This window comes from Mauremys reevesii, linkage group 9 (genome assembly GCF_016161935.1).
Source record: "Mauremys reevesii isolate NIE-2019 linkage group 9, ASM1616193v1, whole genome shotgun sequence".
Classification (NCBI taxonomy): Eukaryota; Metazoa; Chordata; order Testudines; family Geoemydidae; genus Mauremys; species Mauremys reevesii.
The window spans coordinates 65,906,649-65,925,814 of record NC_052631.1 but is presented as its reverse complement, the minus strand read 5'-3'; the positions used below and the strand labels follow the sequence as shown (position 1 = coordinate 65,925,814).

Here is a 19,166-nt window from a genome sequence, read left to right as displayed (position 1 = left end):
TTTTTTGCTTTTTCTCTGAAATTAAATTTTGGTGAAGAGGACACGATTTCGTGAAGCATTTCGATTTAGATGGAATTGAATCTTCTGATGGAAAATGGTTCTGTTGGAGTTTTTTCTGACTAGCTCTATTGTCCAGTGTTTTGTTTAGTTTTAGGCTAGAATGACCAAGCAATAAAATTTTCACCATTTACACTGGGAAATAGTACCCGTAAAATAACAGACCTTGGTGCTAGCAAATGTTCTCTGCTATTTAGCCTTTGCTCAGTTTCATCCAATTACTTTTAATGAGAGCTGAATTCTGCATTTTGTGATAGTAGTAGGAATTCTGGGATTCTTGCTTTAAAAAAATATTCATGCAGTGATGCGCTACCAGTATTTTAATGCAGGTGTCCCACCAAAGTGTCCCCTTAGCCTGCGATGAACCATGTATCCCCAGCACATACACCCCAGTAATACAATTCATTGGTTTTCCCATGTAAACAAAATCACTGTCCCCTAGCCACGGAAGGAGACAGCTGCACTGGACCAACAAACTGTTTTGAAGCTGCACTTTGCTAGAGATGTCTAGACTGCTACAGCAGGGGTCACCAGGTAGCACTGTTACACATCATCTTACACCTTCTTTTTCGTAGCATGTGAGTAAATGTTCAGTCTCTGAAGAGATGTCATTGTTAGTTTTGTTGTTGCAGATTCTTTAGGGGAGCTGTGGAGGCAGCAGGAGACTTTGCCCTCTGCCTTCATGTAACTAGGCAATTGTTGGGGCAGAATTGCTCCCTGGGAACTAGGCAAGGGATTGCCTGCATGCTGTTTATGAGCCCCTCTGACATCACTGCTTTCTCCTCCATGGGGAAGCCTACGTGCAAGGCCCCAGATATGCTACTGCTCAGCAGAGGGACAATTCTTTGGGCCGGATTCTCCTTTGCCTTGAACCTTATCTAGTTATTTACACCTGTGCAAAGTGGATGTAAAATGCTCCCAAATAAGAATGTTTCACTCCCACACATCAGCAGGAACAGTTTTTAGGCTGCCTTGCAGAGGTGCAGGGTTAGGAGAATCAGGCCTCTTTGTTCCTAATACAATAATTAAATGGAGAGAGCTGGGGACTCCTTCCCCTAGGAATGTTTTTGAAAATCTCTCTCATTTAGCACTATCTTGTGGGCCAGTAAGGAAAACACTGAGCTTCTCAGCAGGATGTTTGAGCCCCAAGAATAAGTAATCTCTTTCGGGGGATTAGCCGTGTCCAGTGAAGGGTTGAGCTTCAGCAGAGGCAGGGGAATCGCCCAAACCTCCTTCAAAATTAGTGGCAGAACTAAAACAAGGAGTCCCTTTGAGCCCCCTCCAGCTCATCGCTGTGCTCAGGACTTGGGAATTTTCTTGTCTGTTGGGACAATGAGTAAAGAAGAATAAAATAGAAGGGGGAAGGTCCTCACCTTAGGTGGCTGTTGGCCCAGGTCTCAGCATCATGGAGCAAAGTGGCATCTTGGGGTTACAGCACAAGAGAAGTGGGTGTGACAGGCATTCCTGTGCCCAGGGTGCTGTGTGTGATGTATGTCTGGGCCCTGGGGCAAAACTTTGTCAGAGCACAGCCCTGGTGCTCCTTACCTCCATTCCCGTAAATGCCATTGTTTCGACTCTCTCAGGATAGACTCTGCATTGGTGTAAACACCAAAGTAAGGGGAGGGACCAGGAGAGAGGGGCTCTGTCACATGGACCGGGCCTTTCAAGGGAGTCAGGGACCAGCTACCTGTGACAGGCCTGTAAGGGAGAACGAGCCAACCCAGGCCCCTTGGCAATAATGAAATCCCTAGGTGGCTGGTTGGCATCTGATTAGCTAATGAGCCTGATAAAGGGTTACCTGGGCTTAGCTGAGGTGGTTCCTAGAGACAGGAACTTGCAGCGGAGTGGGAGCAGGCCTGGCAGGTGTGCGCCAAGGGGCAGGGAACTCCCAGACAGTGGCAGGAAGCCTTAGGCTGTCATGAGTCCCCAGAGGAGAGCTGCAGGAGGCAGGCCCCTGGCTCTGGGGAAGGATTCTGTCCAGGTAGTGGCAAGAGGCCTCGCTCCGGGGAAGGAACCCAAGCCAAGAGAACCCTGCTGGAGGGGACAATCCTGGGCTGGCCTCTAGGGAACAGACTAAGGGTGTTTTTTCTGTGTTACTCTTTTACCCTGCCCTCATCCTCAGTGATCCATGCTATGTCCACAAAGGGCAACTTCCTCCCTGCTCTAACCCCATGAATTCAGGGGAGTTATACCAGCGAGAACTAGACCCAATGAGCCCTTAGGATAATTCCTCACAAGATGGTGGCTGTTCTTCCTCAGGAATTGAAATTAGGGGGGCTGTTCAAATTTACGGGGGGGGCAGGGCCGATGAGGGGTGAGACCGTGAGGGTGAAGGTTATTAGATTTAACTCATGTTTTAAAATCATCACACAAATTAAAGTTGGCTACTCAAGCCTTCTATGAAGCACTACATCTACATCCTTCTTGATTTCTTGTTACAATTTTGCACAACTCTGTTAATGAACTTCTTGAATGCAATGCGTTCATCTTTGGTGGCTTCTCGTGTGTCCGGTACTTCCATTCCTTCAATTGATATCCTCATTAGTTCATTCACATGATCAGGCAGGCAGAAGGCAACTTCTTTCAAAACACAAAATTCTATTCAATGATGAAAAAGAATGCTCAACTGTAGTTATTGTGACTGGGAGTAGCAAGAGATGAATTCCTACTTCTTTCCTCCCAGGAAACATAACACAAAGATCGGGTCGAGCCATTAGTGATGATAAAAAAGAAGTTGAAGTCAAATTCATTCATTCATTCATTCATTCATTCATTGTATGATATTCCACTCTGTGTTCAAATTCTCTATTCTGTCCTGAGCACATGGCAGCTCCATTGCTGATAGTGCCTCACTCCACTCAACTGTTGGTATTTTATAAGACAGGGATCTGTAAAAGCTATGTAGAGGTTGAGTAGAATCTAGAAGTTGCTGTTGTAGATTTTTAAGAATTAAGTCTGTGTACTTTTTCAGTTGTCTTAACAAACACTTCTTGTCCTCTTCACTTAAGGATTCAATATAAATGCCTTCATTAGTCAACTTCTGGACTGAAGTCTTTGCTTTTTCCAGTACTTTTTCAATGGATAGCTCTCTGGTTGATCCAAATGTAGCTTGCATTGCTGGACAAAGATCTACTGTTGTAGCAGATGCCTGGATGGCACTGTTTAATGACCCAAGCGGTTTCAACAGTAGACTTACAAGAGAGAGAATGGCAATAGTCTTCTCTGAATGTAGTAGCAAAAGTAATCCACCAGCCTCACTACTTAGATCCATCCCATCTTGGTAGATACTTTCCAAAGCCAGTAATAATGGCTGGAGTAATTTTAAGACAACAGCTAAAGATCGCTCATGAGAAAGCCAGAGGGTTTTCCCAGGTTGGACTTATTTGAACTTCAGTCCCAGTGTATCTTCTACATTTTCCAAGATATTCAGTCTTTTTGGACTGTTTCTGAAAAAAGATTATAATGAAGACACTAAATTTATAGCTTTTTAAATGTCTTTTGAAGAGTCTGCAGCTCGTACTAGCGCTAGTTGGAGTAGATGACCTCTGCAGTATGTATAGGAGAGATTAGGGTTACACTTTTCTCTGAGCAAAGCTTGTGCTCCACCATGTCTTCCAGAGAAGTTTGCAGCTCCATCAAATGCACAAGTAGCCATCTGTTTGGGGTCTAATTGACAAGCATTTAACTCTTCTAAGATGTGGGTTATCACAGATGCAGCCAATCTGTCTTCTATAACTTGAACATCTAGAAATGCATCTACTGGCTACCACTGACATCAAGATAACGTACACAATGACTTAATACTTGATGTCCATTTGCATTGATGCATTCATCAGCCATGTATGCTAATTTTTTGAATGTGGTGAGAGAGTTCTTCACTTTTTCAACTGTTGAGTCTTTCACTGTTGCACCAAATGCGTCTAGCCAGTCAGTTGAGTTTCTTGCAGAAAGTTAGTGAGCATTTGCTGGTCTTGTTCGGAACCAGTGTTCAACTTCAGGATGAACAAGTGACAATGCATTTAACATTGGCCTTCAGTTTGTAGTGTGTGGTATCTCTTGTTTAAATAGAAAGTATGATGCCACGGCCATGTTTGTTCGCATGAATTGTGTTGTGTCTCCAGGATTCTTAACAGCCTCATTAACACTCATCAGTGTTGTCCTTGGTCAGTGGAGACTCAGAGTTCAGAGGTGCTTTCACATGAGTTCACCTCCCAGGTGGGGGGCAAGAAGGTACCTTGTTCGTTCCTCCAACTGCACACTGTTCGCTCTGGCCACTGTTGTTCGTTGTGCCACCATTCACTCCATCGCTCTGTTTCCAATGGCCCTGCGCCATCACCTTCTGCTGCTACCTGCCACTGTGACCTCTGTGAGCTGGTCTCTTGAGGTTCCACTCAGCTCTCAGTGATTTCAGCTGAGCTCTCAGTGGGAGAACCTTGCTGCTAGTGCAGTCTGGGCTGTCTCTTCCACAGAAACACTGTCCCACAGCAGCGCTGGTAGAGGCTTTCCAGCGCTGCAATTACACCCTGTCCACACTTGCAGGGCACAACCAGCGCTGCAACTCCCTGGCTGCAGCGCTGGCCGTACACCCAGGTCTGCTTGGGGTATAAGGGTTGCAGCGCTGGTTCTGCAGCGCTGGTCATCAAGTGTGGACACTCACCAGCGCTGTTATTGGCCTCCAGGGTATAAGGAGTATCCCAGAATGCTTTTAACTAAATTATTCCCTTTGTTTTGTTATGCAGCCTCTCTTTGTTTTGTTGTCAATTCGGAGCTCCGGGCTCCGTGCACCGCACCGGGAGCTGCTTATAGCTCCTGTTTGCTGTCATTAATCTGTAACTACTGTCAACAATGAAATGAGATAACCCCTGCAGGGGTTGAGTGTTTGCTTTGCTTGAGAGAAACGGGGGGAGGGGGCAGAGGGGAGTATGTTGGATGCAGTTTGTTTGCAGTTAACAGTAAGGGGGTGGGAAAATTTTCTGATTTTGCACAGTGTCGGTTCCAAAAATCCACTCTCTCTCTCTCCCCGCCGTCCCTGTCACACTGCCCCACACCCCCCTCTTTTGAAAAGCACGTTGCTGCCACTTGAATGCTGGGATAGCTGCCCATAATTCATCACTCCCAACAGCGCTGCAAATGCTACAAATGTGGCCACACTGCAGCGCTGGTAGCTGTGAGTGTGGCCACACACCAGCGCTGGCCCTGCACAGCTGGATGACCAGCGCTGCAACTACCAGCGCTGCAGATTTGTAAGTGTAGCCATACCCTTAGACCTGATTGTCAGTGATTTCAGCTGTAGTGGTCACTTAACAAAACAAAAGACTATCTATGGAGCCTAATCAGCTCTGTCTTTAAACAATGGAGAGGGGCAGGTCAAACAGTACTTGTGACTCAGGCAGACCATCAAGCAAAACACCTGTACCCACCCTCAATCAGCACAGACTAAGTCAGGGGTCAGAAACCTTTCGGAAGTGGTGTGCCGAGTCTTCATTTATTCACTCTAATTTAAGATTTCGCGTGCCAGTCATACATTTTAATGTTTTTTAGAAGGTCTCTTTCTATAAGTCTGTAATATATAACTAAACTACGCCTCTACCCCGATATAATGCTGTCCTCAGGAGCCAAAAAATCTTACCGCGTCATAGGTGAAACCGTGTTATATTGAACTTGCTTTGATCCACCGGAGTGCGCAGCCCTGCCCCCCCATAGCGCTGCTTTACCGCGTTATATCCGAATTTGTGTTATATCGGGTTGCGTTATATCGAGGTAGAGGTGTATTGTTGTATGTAAAGTAAATAAGGTTTTTAAAATGTTTAAGAAGCTTCATTTAAAATTAAATTAAAATGCAGACACCCCCCCCCCCAGACTGGTGGCCAGGACCCAGGCAGTGTGAGTGCCACTGAAAATCAGCTCGCGTGTCGCCTTCGGCACATGTGCCATAGGTTACCTACCCTTGGGCTAAGTACAGTTCTACTGCCCTTTGCTCATACAATAAGAATAACAAATTTCATTCCCCGCCTCACCCCCCTCCCCGCTCCTCCCCTCCGCATTCAAGTGATTTGTGACCCAACCCCAGCCAAAATCTATCACTTGGGCAATGTAGCTCTGTTTGCTGGATCCCTAGGTAGATTAGGTGTGAATGTAAATACAATCTGATCCTGAAGCCTTTTCCCCCAGGCCCTAGCTCATCACTAGCTGTCAGGGAGAGCTCATTTAGACTTTGCTTACAAATCATCATTTGAAATTATTAGGTTGGCCAACATCACCGAAATGAATGCACTGACATTGTCATAAAAAACAACAGCTGCATAAGGAAGCTAGTCTATGTTCATACTTTTCAAATCTATTGTACTTTTTCAGATACACGAATTTTATGATACACACTTTAAAAGCATAAAAAGTGTATTAATATTTCAATTTCAATTCAAATTTCCAAACAATCACTAAATTGGCAACACTGCATGTAACTAGTTCACAAAATGGGGTGGGGGGTGTTGGGGAAATTATTTAGGGAGGGTAAACACCCCCATGGGGGTGTGTAGGGAAATCCCTGTGCTGTGATGATCATTTCAAGTCGGAGACCACAGTCCCATAGCTTGGAGGGGAGAATATCTCCTTGGTGCAGGCTAACTTTGTTTTTCTTCCTCATCAGGAAAGTGACCCTCCTTGTCATGGGCCTGGACAATACAGGGAAAACCTCCCTCATAACGGAGATACAGAGAGGTGAGGAGCCAGCTGTCTCCAGTTACTGCTGGAATCTGGGGATATGTCTATGCTGCTGTCAGAGGTGAGGGAGCAGCATATGTTGACATATCCGAGCTAGCTTTGATCCAGCTAGCTCCAATAACAGCAGCACTGAAGCCACCACCAGCAGTGGGGTCTTGGGCAGGGCTGCACAACCCAGGCTGCTACCTGCAGTACCTCAACTTTGTTGCTGTGTCTACCTGTGCTGCAGTCACACCTCTGATTGCAGTGTAGGCATATCCTGAGTCTCAGCTGAGCTGACATGATGCCAGAGGCAGAGTTTATTGTTCTTTGCAAATAACTTCAAATCTCCCCATCACTGAGGGGATAAATCTTTCTGTGCTTCCAATTATTCCCCTCCATCCTCTGCAGGAGGCAGCATCGTAATAATCCTGTGAGGTCAAAATTGGATCCTAATTGTGCAGGATTTCTCAAACAGAGGTTGCCGCTTGTGTAGGGAAAACCCCTGGTGGTCGGGTCAGTGTGTTTACCTGCCTGTCCGCAGGTCTGGCTGATCGCAGCTCCCACTGGCCGCAGATCGCTGCTCCGGGCAATGGGAGCTGCTGGAAGCTGGTAGCTCTGGTAGCTGGTACCAGCTTCCAGCAGCTCTGGTAGTTTCTCACAACTATTAGGTAACTTTATGTAGCTGACATTATTTGTGCAAGTCCAGCCTAGGGGATGTAGACTCGGACAGTCTGTATCACTTACTCTCTGCGAGGCTTGAGGACCAAGCCACTGCTGAGCATCAGAGATCTGAATTCACTGCATCAGGCTGTTACACAGGATGCAGGCGTACAGCATGATGCATCTAGACTTGCAGAGTGTCTGGAATACAACAGCCCCTTCCGCAGAACTGGGATTTAGACAGCCAGATGCAACAGAAATGTAGTACTGGGGTATCCACTCAGGTTAAACATAGGGGATAAGATCACCAGTGGGAAATATGGCTGGGATATCAACAGGCCTCAGTCCCTGGGATTCCTGCCAAGCCATTTGGCCACTCTAAAACAATCAACAGAGTCATGATTGCTTTAAGAAATAGGAAACAGGGTGACAGGGTGGGGCTATTCCCTCCCTCCCCCCAGGCCATGTGCTGAGCCCAAATCTGCCAGGATTTAGGATAGGTTTCTGAACAGGGGTGTCACAGAGCAAGGAGACAGGTTTCAGAGTGGTAGCCATGTTAGCTGTATCAGCAAAAACAATGAGGAGTCCTTGTGGCACCTTAGAAACTAACACATTTATTTGGGCATAAGCTTTCATGGGCCAGAGCCCACTTCATTAGATGCATGAAGTGAAAAATACAGGAGCAGGTATAAATACATGAAAGGATGGGGGTTGCTTTACCAAGTGTGAGGTCAGTCTAATGAGATAAATCAATTAACAGCAAGATACCAAGGGAGGAAAAATAACTTTTGAAGTGGTAAGAGAGTGGCCCATTACAGCCAGTTGACAAGAAGGTGTGAGTAACAGTAGGGAGAAATTAGTAATGAGGAAATTAAGTGTAGGTTTTGTAATGACCCAGCTACCCCCAGTCTTTATTCAGGCCTAATCTGATGGTATCCAGTTTGCAAATTAATTCCAGTTCTGCAGTTTCATGTTGGAGTCTGTTTTTAAAGTTTTTTTTGTTGAAGAAATGCCACTTTTAGGTCTGTTATTGAGTGACCAGTGAGATTGAAGTGTTCTCCTACTGTTTTCTGAATGTTATGATTCCTGATGTCAGATTTGTGTCCATATATTCTTTTGCGTAGAGACTGTCCGGTTTGGCCAATGTACATGGCAGAGGGACATTGCTGGCACATGATGGCATATATCACATTGGTAGATGTGCAAGTGAATGAGCCCTTGATGGTGTGGCTGATGTGGTTAGGGCCTATGATGGTGTCCCTTGAACAGGGCCGGCTCCAGACCCCAGCGCGCCAAGCGCGCGCTTGGGGCAGCATTTTGCTGGGAGGGCAGCAGGCGGCTCCAGCGGACCTTCCGCAGTCATGCCTGCGGGAGGCCCACCGGAGCCGTGGGACAAGCGGACCTCCTGCAGGCATGACTGCGGAGGGTTTGCTGGTCCCGCAGCTCGGGTGGACCTCCCACAGGCATGCCTGTGGATGCTCCATCGGAGCCGTGGGACCAGCGGACCCTCCGCAGGCACGTCTGCAAGAGGTCCCCCGGAGCCACGGGACCTGCGACCAGCAGTGCGCCCCCTGCAGCATGCCACCGTGCTTGGGGTGGCCAAATTCCTAGAGCCACCCCTGCCCTGGAATAGATATGTGGACAGAGTTGGCACTGGGTTTGTAGCAAGGTTTGGTTCCTGGGTTGGTGTTTTTGTTGTGTGGTGTGTAGTTGCTGGTGAGTATTTGTTTCAGGTTGGGGGGGCTGTCTGTAGGCAAGGACTGGTCTGTCTTCCAAGGTCTGTAAGAGTGAGAGATCGTCCTTCAGGACAGATTGTAGATCCTTGATGATGCGCTGGAGAGGTTTTAGTTGGGGGCTGTAGGCGACGGCTAGTGGCGTTCTGTTACTTTCTTTGTTGAGCCTGTCTTGTAGTAGGTGACTTCTCGGTACCCTTCTGACTCTGTCAATCTGTTTCTTCACTTCACCAGGTGTGTATTGCAGTTTTAAGAACGCTTGATAGAGATTCTTTAGGTGTTTGTCTCTGTCTGAGGGATCGGAGCAAATGCAGTTGTATCTTAGAGATTGGCTGTAGACAATGGATTGTGTGATGTAGTCTGGATGAAAGCTGGAAGCATGTAGGTAAGTATAGCAGTCAATAGGTTTCCAGTATAGGGTGGTGTTTATGTGACCATTGCTTATTAGCACTGTAGTGTCTAGGAAATGGACCTCTTGTGTGGACTGTTCCAGCTGAGGTTAATGGTAGGGTGGAAATCGTTGAAATCTTGGTGGAATTCCTCAAGGGCTTCTTTTCCCTGGGTCCAGATGATGACGATGTCATCAATGTAGCGCAAGTAGAGTAGGGGTGTTAGGAGACGAGAGCTGAGGAAACGTTGTTCTAAGTCAGCCATAAAAATGTTGGCATACTGTGGGGCCATGCGGGTACCCATAGCAATCAGGCTGACATGAAGGGATAAATTGTCCCCAAATCTGAAATAGTTGTGGGTGAGGACAAAGTATTTATACCTGCTCCTGTATTTTTCACTTCATGCATCTGATGAAGTAGGCTCTAGCCCATGAAAGCTTATGCCCAAATAAATTTGTTAGTCTCTAAGGTGCCAAAAGGACTCCTTGTTGTTTTTACAGAGCAAGGAGTTTGTACTGCAGTGGCCTAAAGTCATGATGCTGACCAAGACTCACTTAATCCCTGCTTGAATCACCTACTTTAAGACAGGAAATGGATCTGAAACAGACATAGCCTACAGCTAACACAGTCCTAGGATTAACCTACCTATGGTATTTATCTGGCCCCTATCACTGTGCGGGGTGGGAGGGAGGTATATCTCAGTGGTTTGAGTAGTGGCCTGCTAAACCCAGGGTTGTGACTTCAATCCTTGAGGGGGCCATTTAGGGAACTGGAGTTTAAAAAAAACAAAAAAAACCCCAACAACGCTGTCTGGGGATTTGTCCTGTTTTGAAAAGGGGGCTGGACTAAATGACCTCCTGAAGTCCCTTCCAACCCTGATATTCTATGATCTGTACTACCTTCCAATTTGTAATGCAGTTACCCTTTTAGGGCCATCCCATTATTTTACTGGTGGGGAATGGAGGCAGAGAGGGACTAAACAACTCACCTGAGTCACACTATCCACCTGTGGCAGAGTAAGGAAGTGAACTTGGGTCTGCCTAAGTCCCAGACTAGTGCCCTAACCACTGGACCACCCTACTTTAACTCCAGAGGCTAAGATCCTGAGAACTCCCTGGAGCTGTCCATAGCGAATGTAGTCCTGGCGCTTCCCAGAATTGCCAGTGTATCCCCTTTAAATGAGAACAGGAATGTAGCTGAAGGGGGTTAATGCTAATACAGGGGATCCTTGCTATAAACCATAGCTGGGAACAAGGGATAATAATGTTCAGTGTTTGTCTGGGGGCTGCGTGTGTGTTACTGTGGGTGCTGTTCTCTCTGCAGTGCTCTCATGTGAGGTGCTCCCCACAACAAAGCCTAACCAGACAGAACTCAGAATGGACCGGTTTGAAGTCTCCCTTGTCGACCTATCCGGGGGGCAGAGGTCGCGGGGCACATGGCGTAATCGCTACGGTGATGCTCATGGGATTATCTTTGTTCTGGACTCCAGCGACGTGCTGCGGATGGAAGAGGCCAAGAGAACCTTGGGCCATCTTCTGGCTCACCCTAGGATTTCAGGGAAGCCCCTGTTACTGTAAGGCTGCCTCTCCCTTGCATTGAAATGCTCCTTGGCTATTCCAATAAATGGCGTTGCTGCGCATCCAGGCAGGAACCTCAAAGGCAATATTCAGGGATCCCAGTGCTGAAACAGCATGGGTGAGGGGAACCCAGGATCGGAACGAATGAGGAAGCTGAGGATTGTCCCTTTGGATTAAGGCTGGTGGGGTGATTAGAAAGAAGCACAGTGCAGGTGAGACCAGCACAGAGTGAAAGTAGGATAGTTCTGCAGACCTCACTTCTCTTGTGCTCTCTGCAGGGTAGAGCTGCGGGTGCCTTAGTGATGATCATAGGTTATGTTGCACAGAGATATGCCTGGCATGTTGCAGGTGCATAAAGAAGGTCCCTGCTCCATGGAGCTGTCAATCTAAACTTGGTGAAGAGACAGTAGAGTAGAGGGGTTCATGGGTTCCCACACAGAGCAGATAATCCATCTGCTTAGTCTTGTTGGTTGCCATTGAATCTCGTTAAGGTGTGTCTGAGTTTTAACATGACTCAGCAATTACTGTAGCATGATGGGTTATTTTAGGGAATGAGACAGGTGCAGCTTATCTGGGAGACTCTGCCAGGCATTGAGGTGATGGTACGCTCCCCATAGGGCTCTGTGCTCTGAGTGTTAACTGGGCCTGGCTGACACAGTGCAGAAAGAAAAGCCCAGCCACACGGTTCTGTTCACATCAGTTTGGAACCATGGCTTTGTGTTCCCTCAGCTTAGCACATCCTGAAGTGCTCTGGAAATGGTGGTGGCAACATGTGAACAAATAGGCCCTTGTCACTGAGCCCCTCAGTCCTATCTCATAGTGTCTCCACCAGTCCCTTGCGTTCCACTACCATGGTGTCTGCACTGCCGGGATGGATGGGACAGAGCAGTTAGTCTGTGAAGCAGGAGTCTGCGGCAGAGCAGGACAGTGGGTTATAGGGAAAGGGTGGGGGCCCAGGCTCAGGGCTGGGTGGAGGGGCCAGTCCCGATCCCACTGAGGTGAATGTAATTTTTGCCATTGACTCAAACAGGAGCAGGCCTGGGGTGAAGTGAATGTTAGGGATGAACAAAGCCTACCCCAAATCACAATTCTTCATTCGGAACCATGAGCCAGTTGGGGGTTCTCCTGTCTATGTGACAGAGACTGTGGATTCCATCCCTCTGCTTCAGCAGTCCCAAACTTTCACATGGTCCCCTCCACTCTAGAGATAAGAAGCTTGTGTAACTAAAGCCTGACCCTGCCAGGCTTCTAAGGAAACTTTTGAGGGCTTTTGCCAGACTCTGTCAAACCCAAAGTGAAGCTTCTTGATGCCTCAGATTTGTCTGAGTTTCTGCGGCTGAGTTTGGTGGGTTTGTTTGATCCCATCCCAGAGCTCGGTACAGATGGCCACAGAGTGGTGGTCTGGGCTGAACCAGGCCCTGGCAAGCTCCCACAAGCTCATACATGAACTTCGCTGGCTGTCTTTGGAATTTGCCATGTTGCCTTTGAATAAATCTCAAACTGCAGGGTTACCAAATCATGCCAACCACCCTGGACAAGCTCCCCACAGCACTAGCCTGGCTCCACCTCCCCTCAGGAGTGAGGCTGAAGGAGGACAATGTTGAGCTACTGTAGGAGCTCTGCTAGCCAGTGAGGTCTTATCCTTCTCTCTCCTTCCTCCCTTCTCATTGCTCCCAGGCTGGCCAATAAACAGGACAAGGTTGATGCCCTCCTCCCATGTGAGCTGATCGAATGCCTGTCCCTGGAGAAGCTTGTGAATGAAAACAAGTCACTGTGCCGCATCGTAAGTGTGAGAAGGGCTTGACCAGCTTGATGTAGTTGGCACCATTCCCACCAATCTCATGCATCTTCATACTTATACAGGAATCTCCAGAGAACGCATTATGCTGTGGGCCTTTTGCCATCAGCATCAAAAGGAATTATGCAGAGGGGAGAAAACATGGGCATGTGGAACATGCAGACCAGCACTGTCAAAAGTGCCCAGTGTTTTTTTTTTTTTTGTTTTGTTTTTTGGAGTGGTTCATATTCTGGGAGCCCAACTTGAGATACCTTGGGCCTGAGCACCTGCAGCTCCCACTGTCTTGCACCCCCATACTAAGGGGGTTTAAGCTGGGCTCCTGTCACACAAAATCAGGTGTAGCCCACAGGGTTTTGTGAGCCAGTTAGGCCCTAATTCTCCTGTAGGGCCATTGGGCCCATGACAGCCTAATAAAAATAAGTCCCAAACCGTAATCCACACCACTCAGGCTGTCTTGCAGCTAGCAGATGGCTCAGTGTGAGGCTGAGATTGGGATTCCACTGGGTGGAAGGGGAATGTCATGTTTGTCTCCAGTGCCCTCTACTGGACCTGTTCAAGTGTGTGACCATGTTATGCAGAGGTCTTCAGAGGATATAAACACTGCTACAGCTGAGATTGTCCTTTGGTTTACTTGATGGCGGCCTGTGGGGGTTTTGGAGCAGGATTCCCCATACTGCCGGGGAGTGGCTTAGCATGCTGGGATGCTGTCAGTCTCTCTGCACTTCTAGATCTTATGTGGGAGAGGGCAAACTTCCCCATATGCTTTGCAACCAGGTAGCTATTTCCTGCTAGCCCGCCCCTATCCTATCCAGGCCATCTCATGTCAAAGGACTCAGCGGGTTTCCTCCAACTTGCCGATCAGGTGATTCTGTCTCAGATACAGAAATCTATGGTACAGCCCCAGGTCTGCAACCTGATGGCCAGACACTAGAGCTGACTTAATCCTTAGCCTAATCGGGCAATCAGATGTGTGTCCTGCATGTTACTGCTAACCTTGATCTGGGACTCTTGTGATCTGTAGCAGTCGTTGTGCCAGTGAGCCATACAGGGACTTCCCCCCCCCCGGTTGCAATAGTAGAAGCCAGGTGGCTGGCCTTCTCCCTGTGGTGAGCTGCTCTCAGCAGTTGTTCAGGTACCTTTCCTCCTTGCTGTTTGCTGTCATGCAGATGCTGACTCGGGCTTTCTCTGCCCACAGGAGCCATCTTCAGCAACCAAAAGTCTCCATAAAAGCCAGTCCCGGACCATCCTGCAGGGACTCCGCTGGCTCCTGCGCACCATTGCCATCAACTACAGTGTCCTGAGTGCCCGGGTGCAACAAGACAGCCTTGACCAGACAGCTCCCCGAGAGCAAGAGGCTCCCAGGAGAGCAGCGCGGGCCCACAGCCAGACACGGGGGGAGAGGTTTGCTCTATGGAGAGTTAATATTCTGGGCCATGCCCTGCCCTTGGTCTGACATCAGTGTATTTCAACTGTGGATCTGGGTGCAGACAGCAAGCCTAGAAGAGGGGGATTCATTCTTCAAAGCCAAAGGCTTCCCTCCCTCCCCAGAGCTAGCACATTTCTCACTCTTCTCCTCTCCCTTACACCGGTGTAAGTCAGGAATGACTCCAGCGAAGCCCAAGGAGTTACACCAGTGAAAATGGGAGCAGAATCTGGTTCCAGAACGACACTGCACCACAACTAAAAGTGATGCACAGAGCTCTGTAATTATAGCACTGCCCCCATCCAAGAGGGTCTTCACAATACGCAGTAAATAATCCATTCCTAGTGATACTGGAATAGCTGCGAACTTCCTTGCGCACCTCCCTCTCCCAGCAGGGGCTGCGCCAGCATCTCCCCTGGTGTCTCAAGAGCTGGGCCCGTGTGTGCAAACCAACGCGGGGAGGGGTGGCTATATTCAAAACTGGGAGCATGAAAGAGGCGGCCATTTTAGCTGGCATGGTGACAATGGGGTATGGGGAGGTGCTTCCCTGGGACCAGACTGGGGGAGAGAGCTTTGGGCAGGGCATGTACATGGAGCCTCTGGTAAAGCCCTCAGGGAACAAGAACTGTGCATGAGGTGTGGCTGCTGAAGGGCCATGAGAGGGGGAAGTGATGGATGCCTGCTGGGAGCTGACAGAAGGGGCTCTTGGTCACATGCTCAGCAGAGGCCTGGGACTGGCTCCATGGAATGGCTGGCTGGAGAGGATGCTACAGAATGTTAAGGGCCTCCATCAGCATCCGAGGACCTGAGCCTCTGAGCTCCTTAATGGGGCAAGAGCGTGGGGACAGGATTTCAATTGGGCCTGTAGTTCAGAGGCATCCACGCCCTGGTCTCTGAATTCCTGCTGTCTGGTGGTGTGCCCTTCCTTGGCGCAGCCAGGGACACTGCAGCTAAGGGCTGTGGGAGGAAAAATACCGTGTGTGTGTGTGTGTGAATTTATTAATTTGTCTCTGCTTCCCTGTCCCTAGGGTGTTGCTGGCCAGAAGGGACAGTTCCCAAGAAGGAAGTGCCAAGATAGGGGAGTACAAACCACTACAGCCCATCCAGAACATCCTCTCACAGGTAACCAGCCCCTCCACTCATTCCTCACCTCTTAATATAGCTGTTCCTGAGACTATTCCACCAAACAGGGACTGACTTCTAGTAATGGACTTCCCCCACCTCTTCCCTGAACAGGAGGAAGGCCCAAAGGTACCCAAGAGAAGGAGAAAGAAAGGGAAGGTGAAGAAGAAGGGGTTGGTGCAGTGTGGGAGCATGGCTGATGAAGAGGAAGGGAAAGCTTGTGGAGGAGAGAACAGAGCAAGTGCTGCAGTTGGGCTCCTCCACAGCAACAGAGTTGGCCAGGAGAAACCACTCCCCCAGGGGACAACTCCTCTCCCAGCAGGTAACAGTATTAGTAGGCGTCAGACTGAAAGGAGGTTCTAGCAGGCGTGCTGGAACAATTTTGTATAGTGGGAGTGCTGAGAGACACTGAACCAAACTGTAAACCCTGTGTATGATGGAAACCACTTCAAACCAGGGAATCGGAACAGTACATCTCGCACATGTAAACACTAAGGCTGTGTGAAAAGTTTAGCTGGAACCCAGCACCCACCTCAAGTCAGGGTGGGTCCAGTTTATAACCAAACCTGCAAACAATCAGGGCAGGTCCATCCAGGGTGTTCCCATCACACGGGGCCCTCTGAATTTCACCTAGCATGTTATCTTCAGATGGTGGGTTGTGACAGTGGCCTGATTCCTGCCCTCTCCTGGGGTTTGTGACCTCGCTAAGCCTGTCCCCCAAATCCTGAAGTGGTATCAAGAAGTACATGTACCTGTTCCCCATACCCTTACCATGCAATTGGGAAATCCTTGTGCTTCAGCCACTAATATACTAAATAGGTGGTAGCAGATCCCTATAAGGCTTTACTGCCATAGCTAAGGAACTTTTGTGGATTTTTGTGGAATTTGAACCTCTGAGTCAACCTGCATTGGGTGCCTTGGTGTAGGCCACCTGCCAATGAATCTGTCACTGTCTGGTCCATGTGACACAAACTCTGCAGAACTTATTCTTCTCTAGTGAGTATGTAGTTATCCCCTGAATGCCACATGCTAAGCATAAAACATAGGAACAGCCATACTGGGTCAGATCAATGGTCCATCTATGCCAGTATCCTGTCATCTGACAGTAACCAATGTCAGATGTTTTAGAGGAGTGAACAGAACAGGGCAATTTATTGAGTGATTCATCCACTGCCCTCCAGTCCATTTCTAGCAGTCTGGGGTTTAGGGACACCCAGAGCATGGGATTATATCCCTGACCATATTGATTAATAGCCATTGAAGGACCTATCCTCCATGAATTTATCTAATTCATTTTTTGAATCCAGTTATACTTTTGGCCTTTACAGCATCCCCTAGCAATGAGTGCCACAGGTTGACTGTGCATTATGTGAAGAAAGACTTCCTTTTGTTTGTTTTAAACCTGTTGCCTGTTAATTTCATTGGGTGACTCCTAGTGCTTGTGTTATGTGAAGGGGTAAATAACACTTCCTTATGCACATTCTCCACCCATCATGATTTTATAGACCTCTATAACATCCCCCCTTAGTTGTCTCTTTTCCAAGCTGAACAGTCCCAATTTTTTAAAACCGCTCCTCATATGGAAGCTGTTCCATATCCTTAATCATTTTTGTTGCCCTTCTCTGTACCTTTTCCAAGGTGCGCGTGTACCATGGAATTATATAGTGGCATTATGATATTTTCTATCTTATTATCTATCCCTTTCCTAATGGCTCCTAACATTGTTACTTTTTTTGACTGCCTCTTCACATTTGAGCAGATGGTTCCAGAGAACTATCCACGATGACTCCATGATCTCTTTCTTGAATGGTAACAGCTAATTTAGACCCCATCATTTTGTATATATCATTGGTGTTACATTTTTCAAGGTGCATTACTTTGCATTTATCAACACTGAGTGTCATCTGCCATTTTCTTTTGCAGTCACACAGTTTTGTGAGATCCCTTTTTGTAACTCTTTGCAGTCTCCTTTGGACTTAACTATCTATAGTAATTTTGTATTGGCTGCAAACTTTTCCACGTCACTGTTTATCCCTTTTTCCAGGTCATTTATGAATATGTTGTACAGCACTGGTTCTCATACAGATCCTTAGGTGATCCTGCTATTTACCTCTCCACTGTGAAAACTGACCACTTATTCCTACCCTTTGTTTCCTATTTTTAACCAGTTACTGATCCATGAGAGGGCGGTTCCACTTATCCCATGACTGCTTACTTTTCTCCTTTGCTTTGCCTTTGGTGAGGGATCTTATCAAAGGCTTTCTGAAAGTCCAAGTCCAAGCATGATCAGGGGTTAGCAGATTTCCTGAGCCACGGGACATTTCACAGCATGGTTAGACATGCTGCTACAGGGTCATGTGAGTGCCACTTCTCTGGAAGGTCATAGAAAACTTTATCTGTTTTTAAAAATAGTTACCTGTACCATCCCATTCCATATGCACTGCACAGTTTGTGAGTGTGGGGATGTGTCTTCCTACTGGAAATGCATCCTCTTTTGATAAAATATTTTGGAACATGTACTGAGTTTGAAGACCTATGAAATACCCGTACTGTGGATTTAAAAATGGATTTTTGATCCAATAAATTAGATCAACCCCATGGATGTCTTTTTGGTTAAGAGCATTTAAAAAACACAAGCCTGAAACCAATAACCCCTGCTTTGTATTACAGGACATTTCCCTCAGATGTGTTATTAACCCTTGAACATAGGGAGTGGTAATAGAAATAAACCTGGTAATAGAAATATAAGTTATGTTTTTAACATAGAAAACTCTTGTGCCTTAATACATCAACTCTCTCTGTAACTGGACACAGAACTGTCAGGTACTAAACAGTGACTTTTGAAATGTAGATAGTTAGAGCAGCTAATTGGAGTTTAGCTGCATGGAGCAGAGAGGATGGGAGGGGGAAAGGAAGGGAAGACTTTGCAGAACATCTTTGCCGTCCTTGGCAGGTGTTGCTGTGAGAATGGGGAGGAAAATACTGATGTTCTTAGAAAGCTGTTGGGCAAAGTTTTCCCACCTAGTGTAATGACCACAAAAAATCCGTGTCCTAGTGTTAAATCCAACTTCATTTCATTTAATCCAGGGCAGAGCACGAAGAAGAAAAAGAAGAAAATTAAAAATAAAATCAAGTCCCAGGAGTCCTCACTGGAGCCACAGAACGAAGGAATCTCGGGTACCTTTGGTCAGTATTTCCCAGGTGAAGTGTATATGCAGGAGGGGATGCTGTACATCCGCTGTCCATGTTCCTGCAAAGAGTGGGAAGGGTTCGATCTGCTATCATTTGTGTTCTTGGATCAGGAAAGCTTGTGAAATGTTATGGCCTGTATTGCGTCAAGTTACTGGTGGATTTCAAACTGACCATGGGGAATCCTCTTTGCAGGCTTCAGAGTGGTAGCCATGTTAGTCTGTATCAGCAAAAAGAACGAGGAGTCCTTGTGGCACCTTAGAGACTAACACATTTATTTTATTTATTTAATGCTGTTTGCATTCAGTATCTTCCCCCAACTTGCTGCTGGCCTGAGTCATGGTTGGGCATTGTATGTTCAGTCAGCAAAGAGTTGTGAGAGGTATTGGTTTGATTTGTTTTGCAGCACAGCTTGTAGCCTGGGACGATCCCAGACTGACCAGTGATGGTTATCTGGGTGGGTATTGGAGAGCAAGGTTTAAAAGGGATAGCCAGATGTGCCCAGAGGATACTGAA

At 47.4% G+C, this 19,166-nt stretch overlaps 1 protein-coding gene across 1 annotated transcript in view; it reads left to right on the top strand.

The window, feature by feature from the left end:
* ARL13A (ADP ribosylation factor like GTPase 13A) overlaps positions 1-19,166 on the top strand; it is a 40,443-nt gene that overhangs the window by 18,005 nt on the left and 3,272 nt on the right. Inside the window, 7 exon segments of the mRNA XM_039487921.1 lie at positions 6,704-6,774; positions 10,865-11,114; positions 12,796-12,901; positions 14,112-14,317; positions 15,368-15,461; positions 15,576-15,783; positions 18,549-18,647. Coding sequence (XP_039343855.1) covers positions 6,704-6,774; positions 10,865-11,114; positions 12,796-12,901; positions 14,112-14,317; positions 15,368-15,461; positions 15,576-15,783; positions 18,549-18,647 — 1,034 coding nt within the window.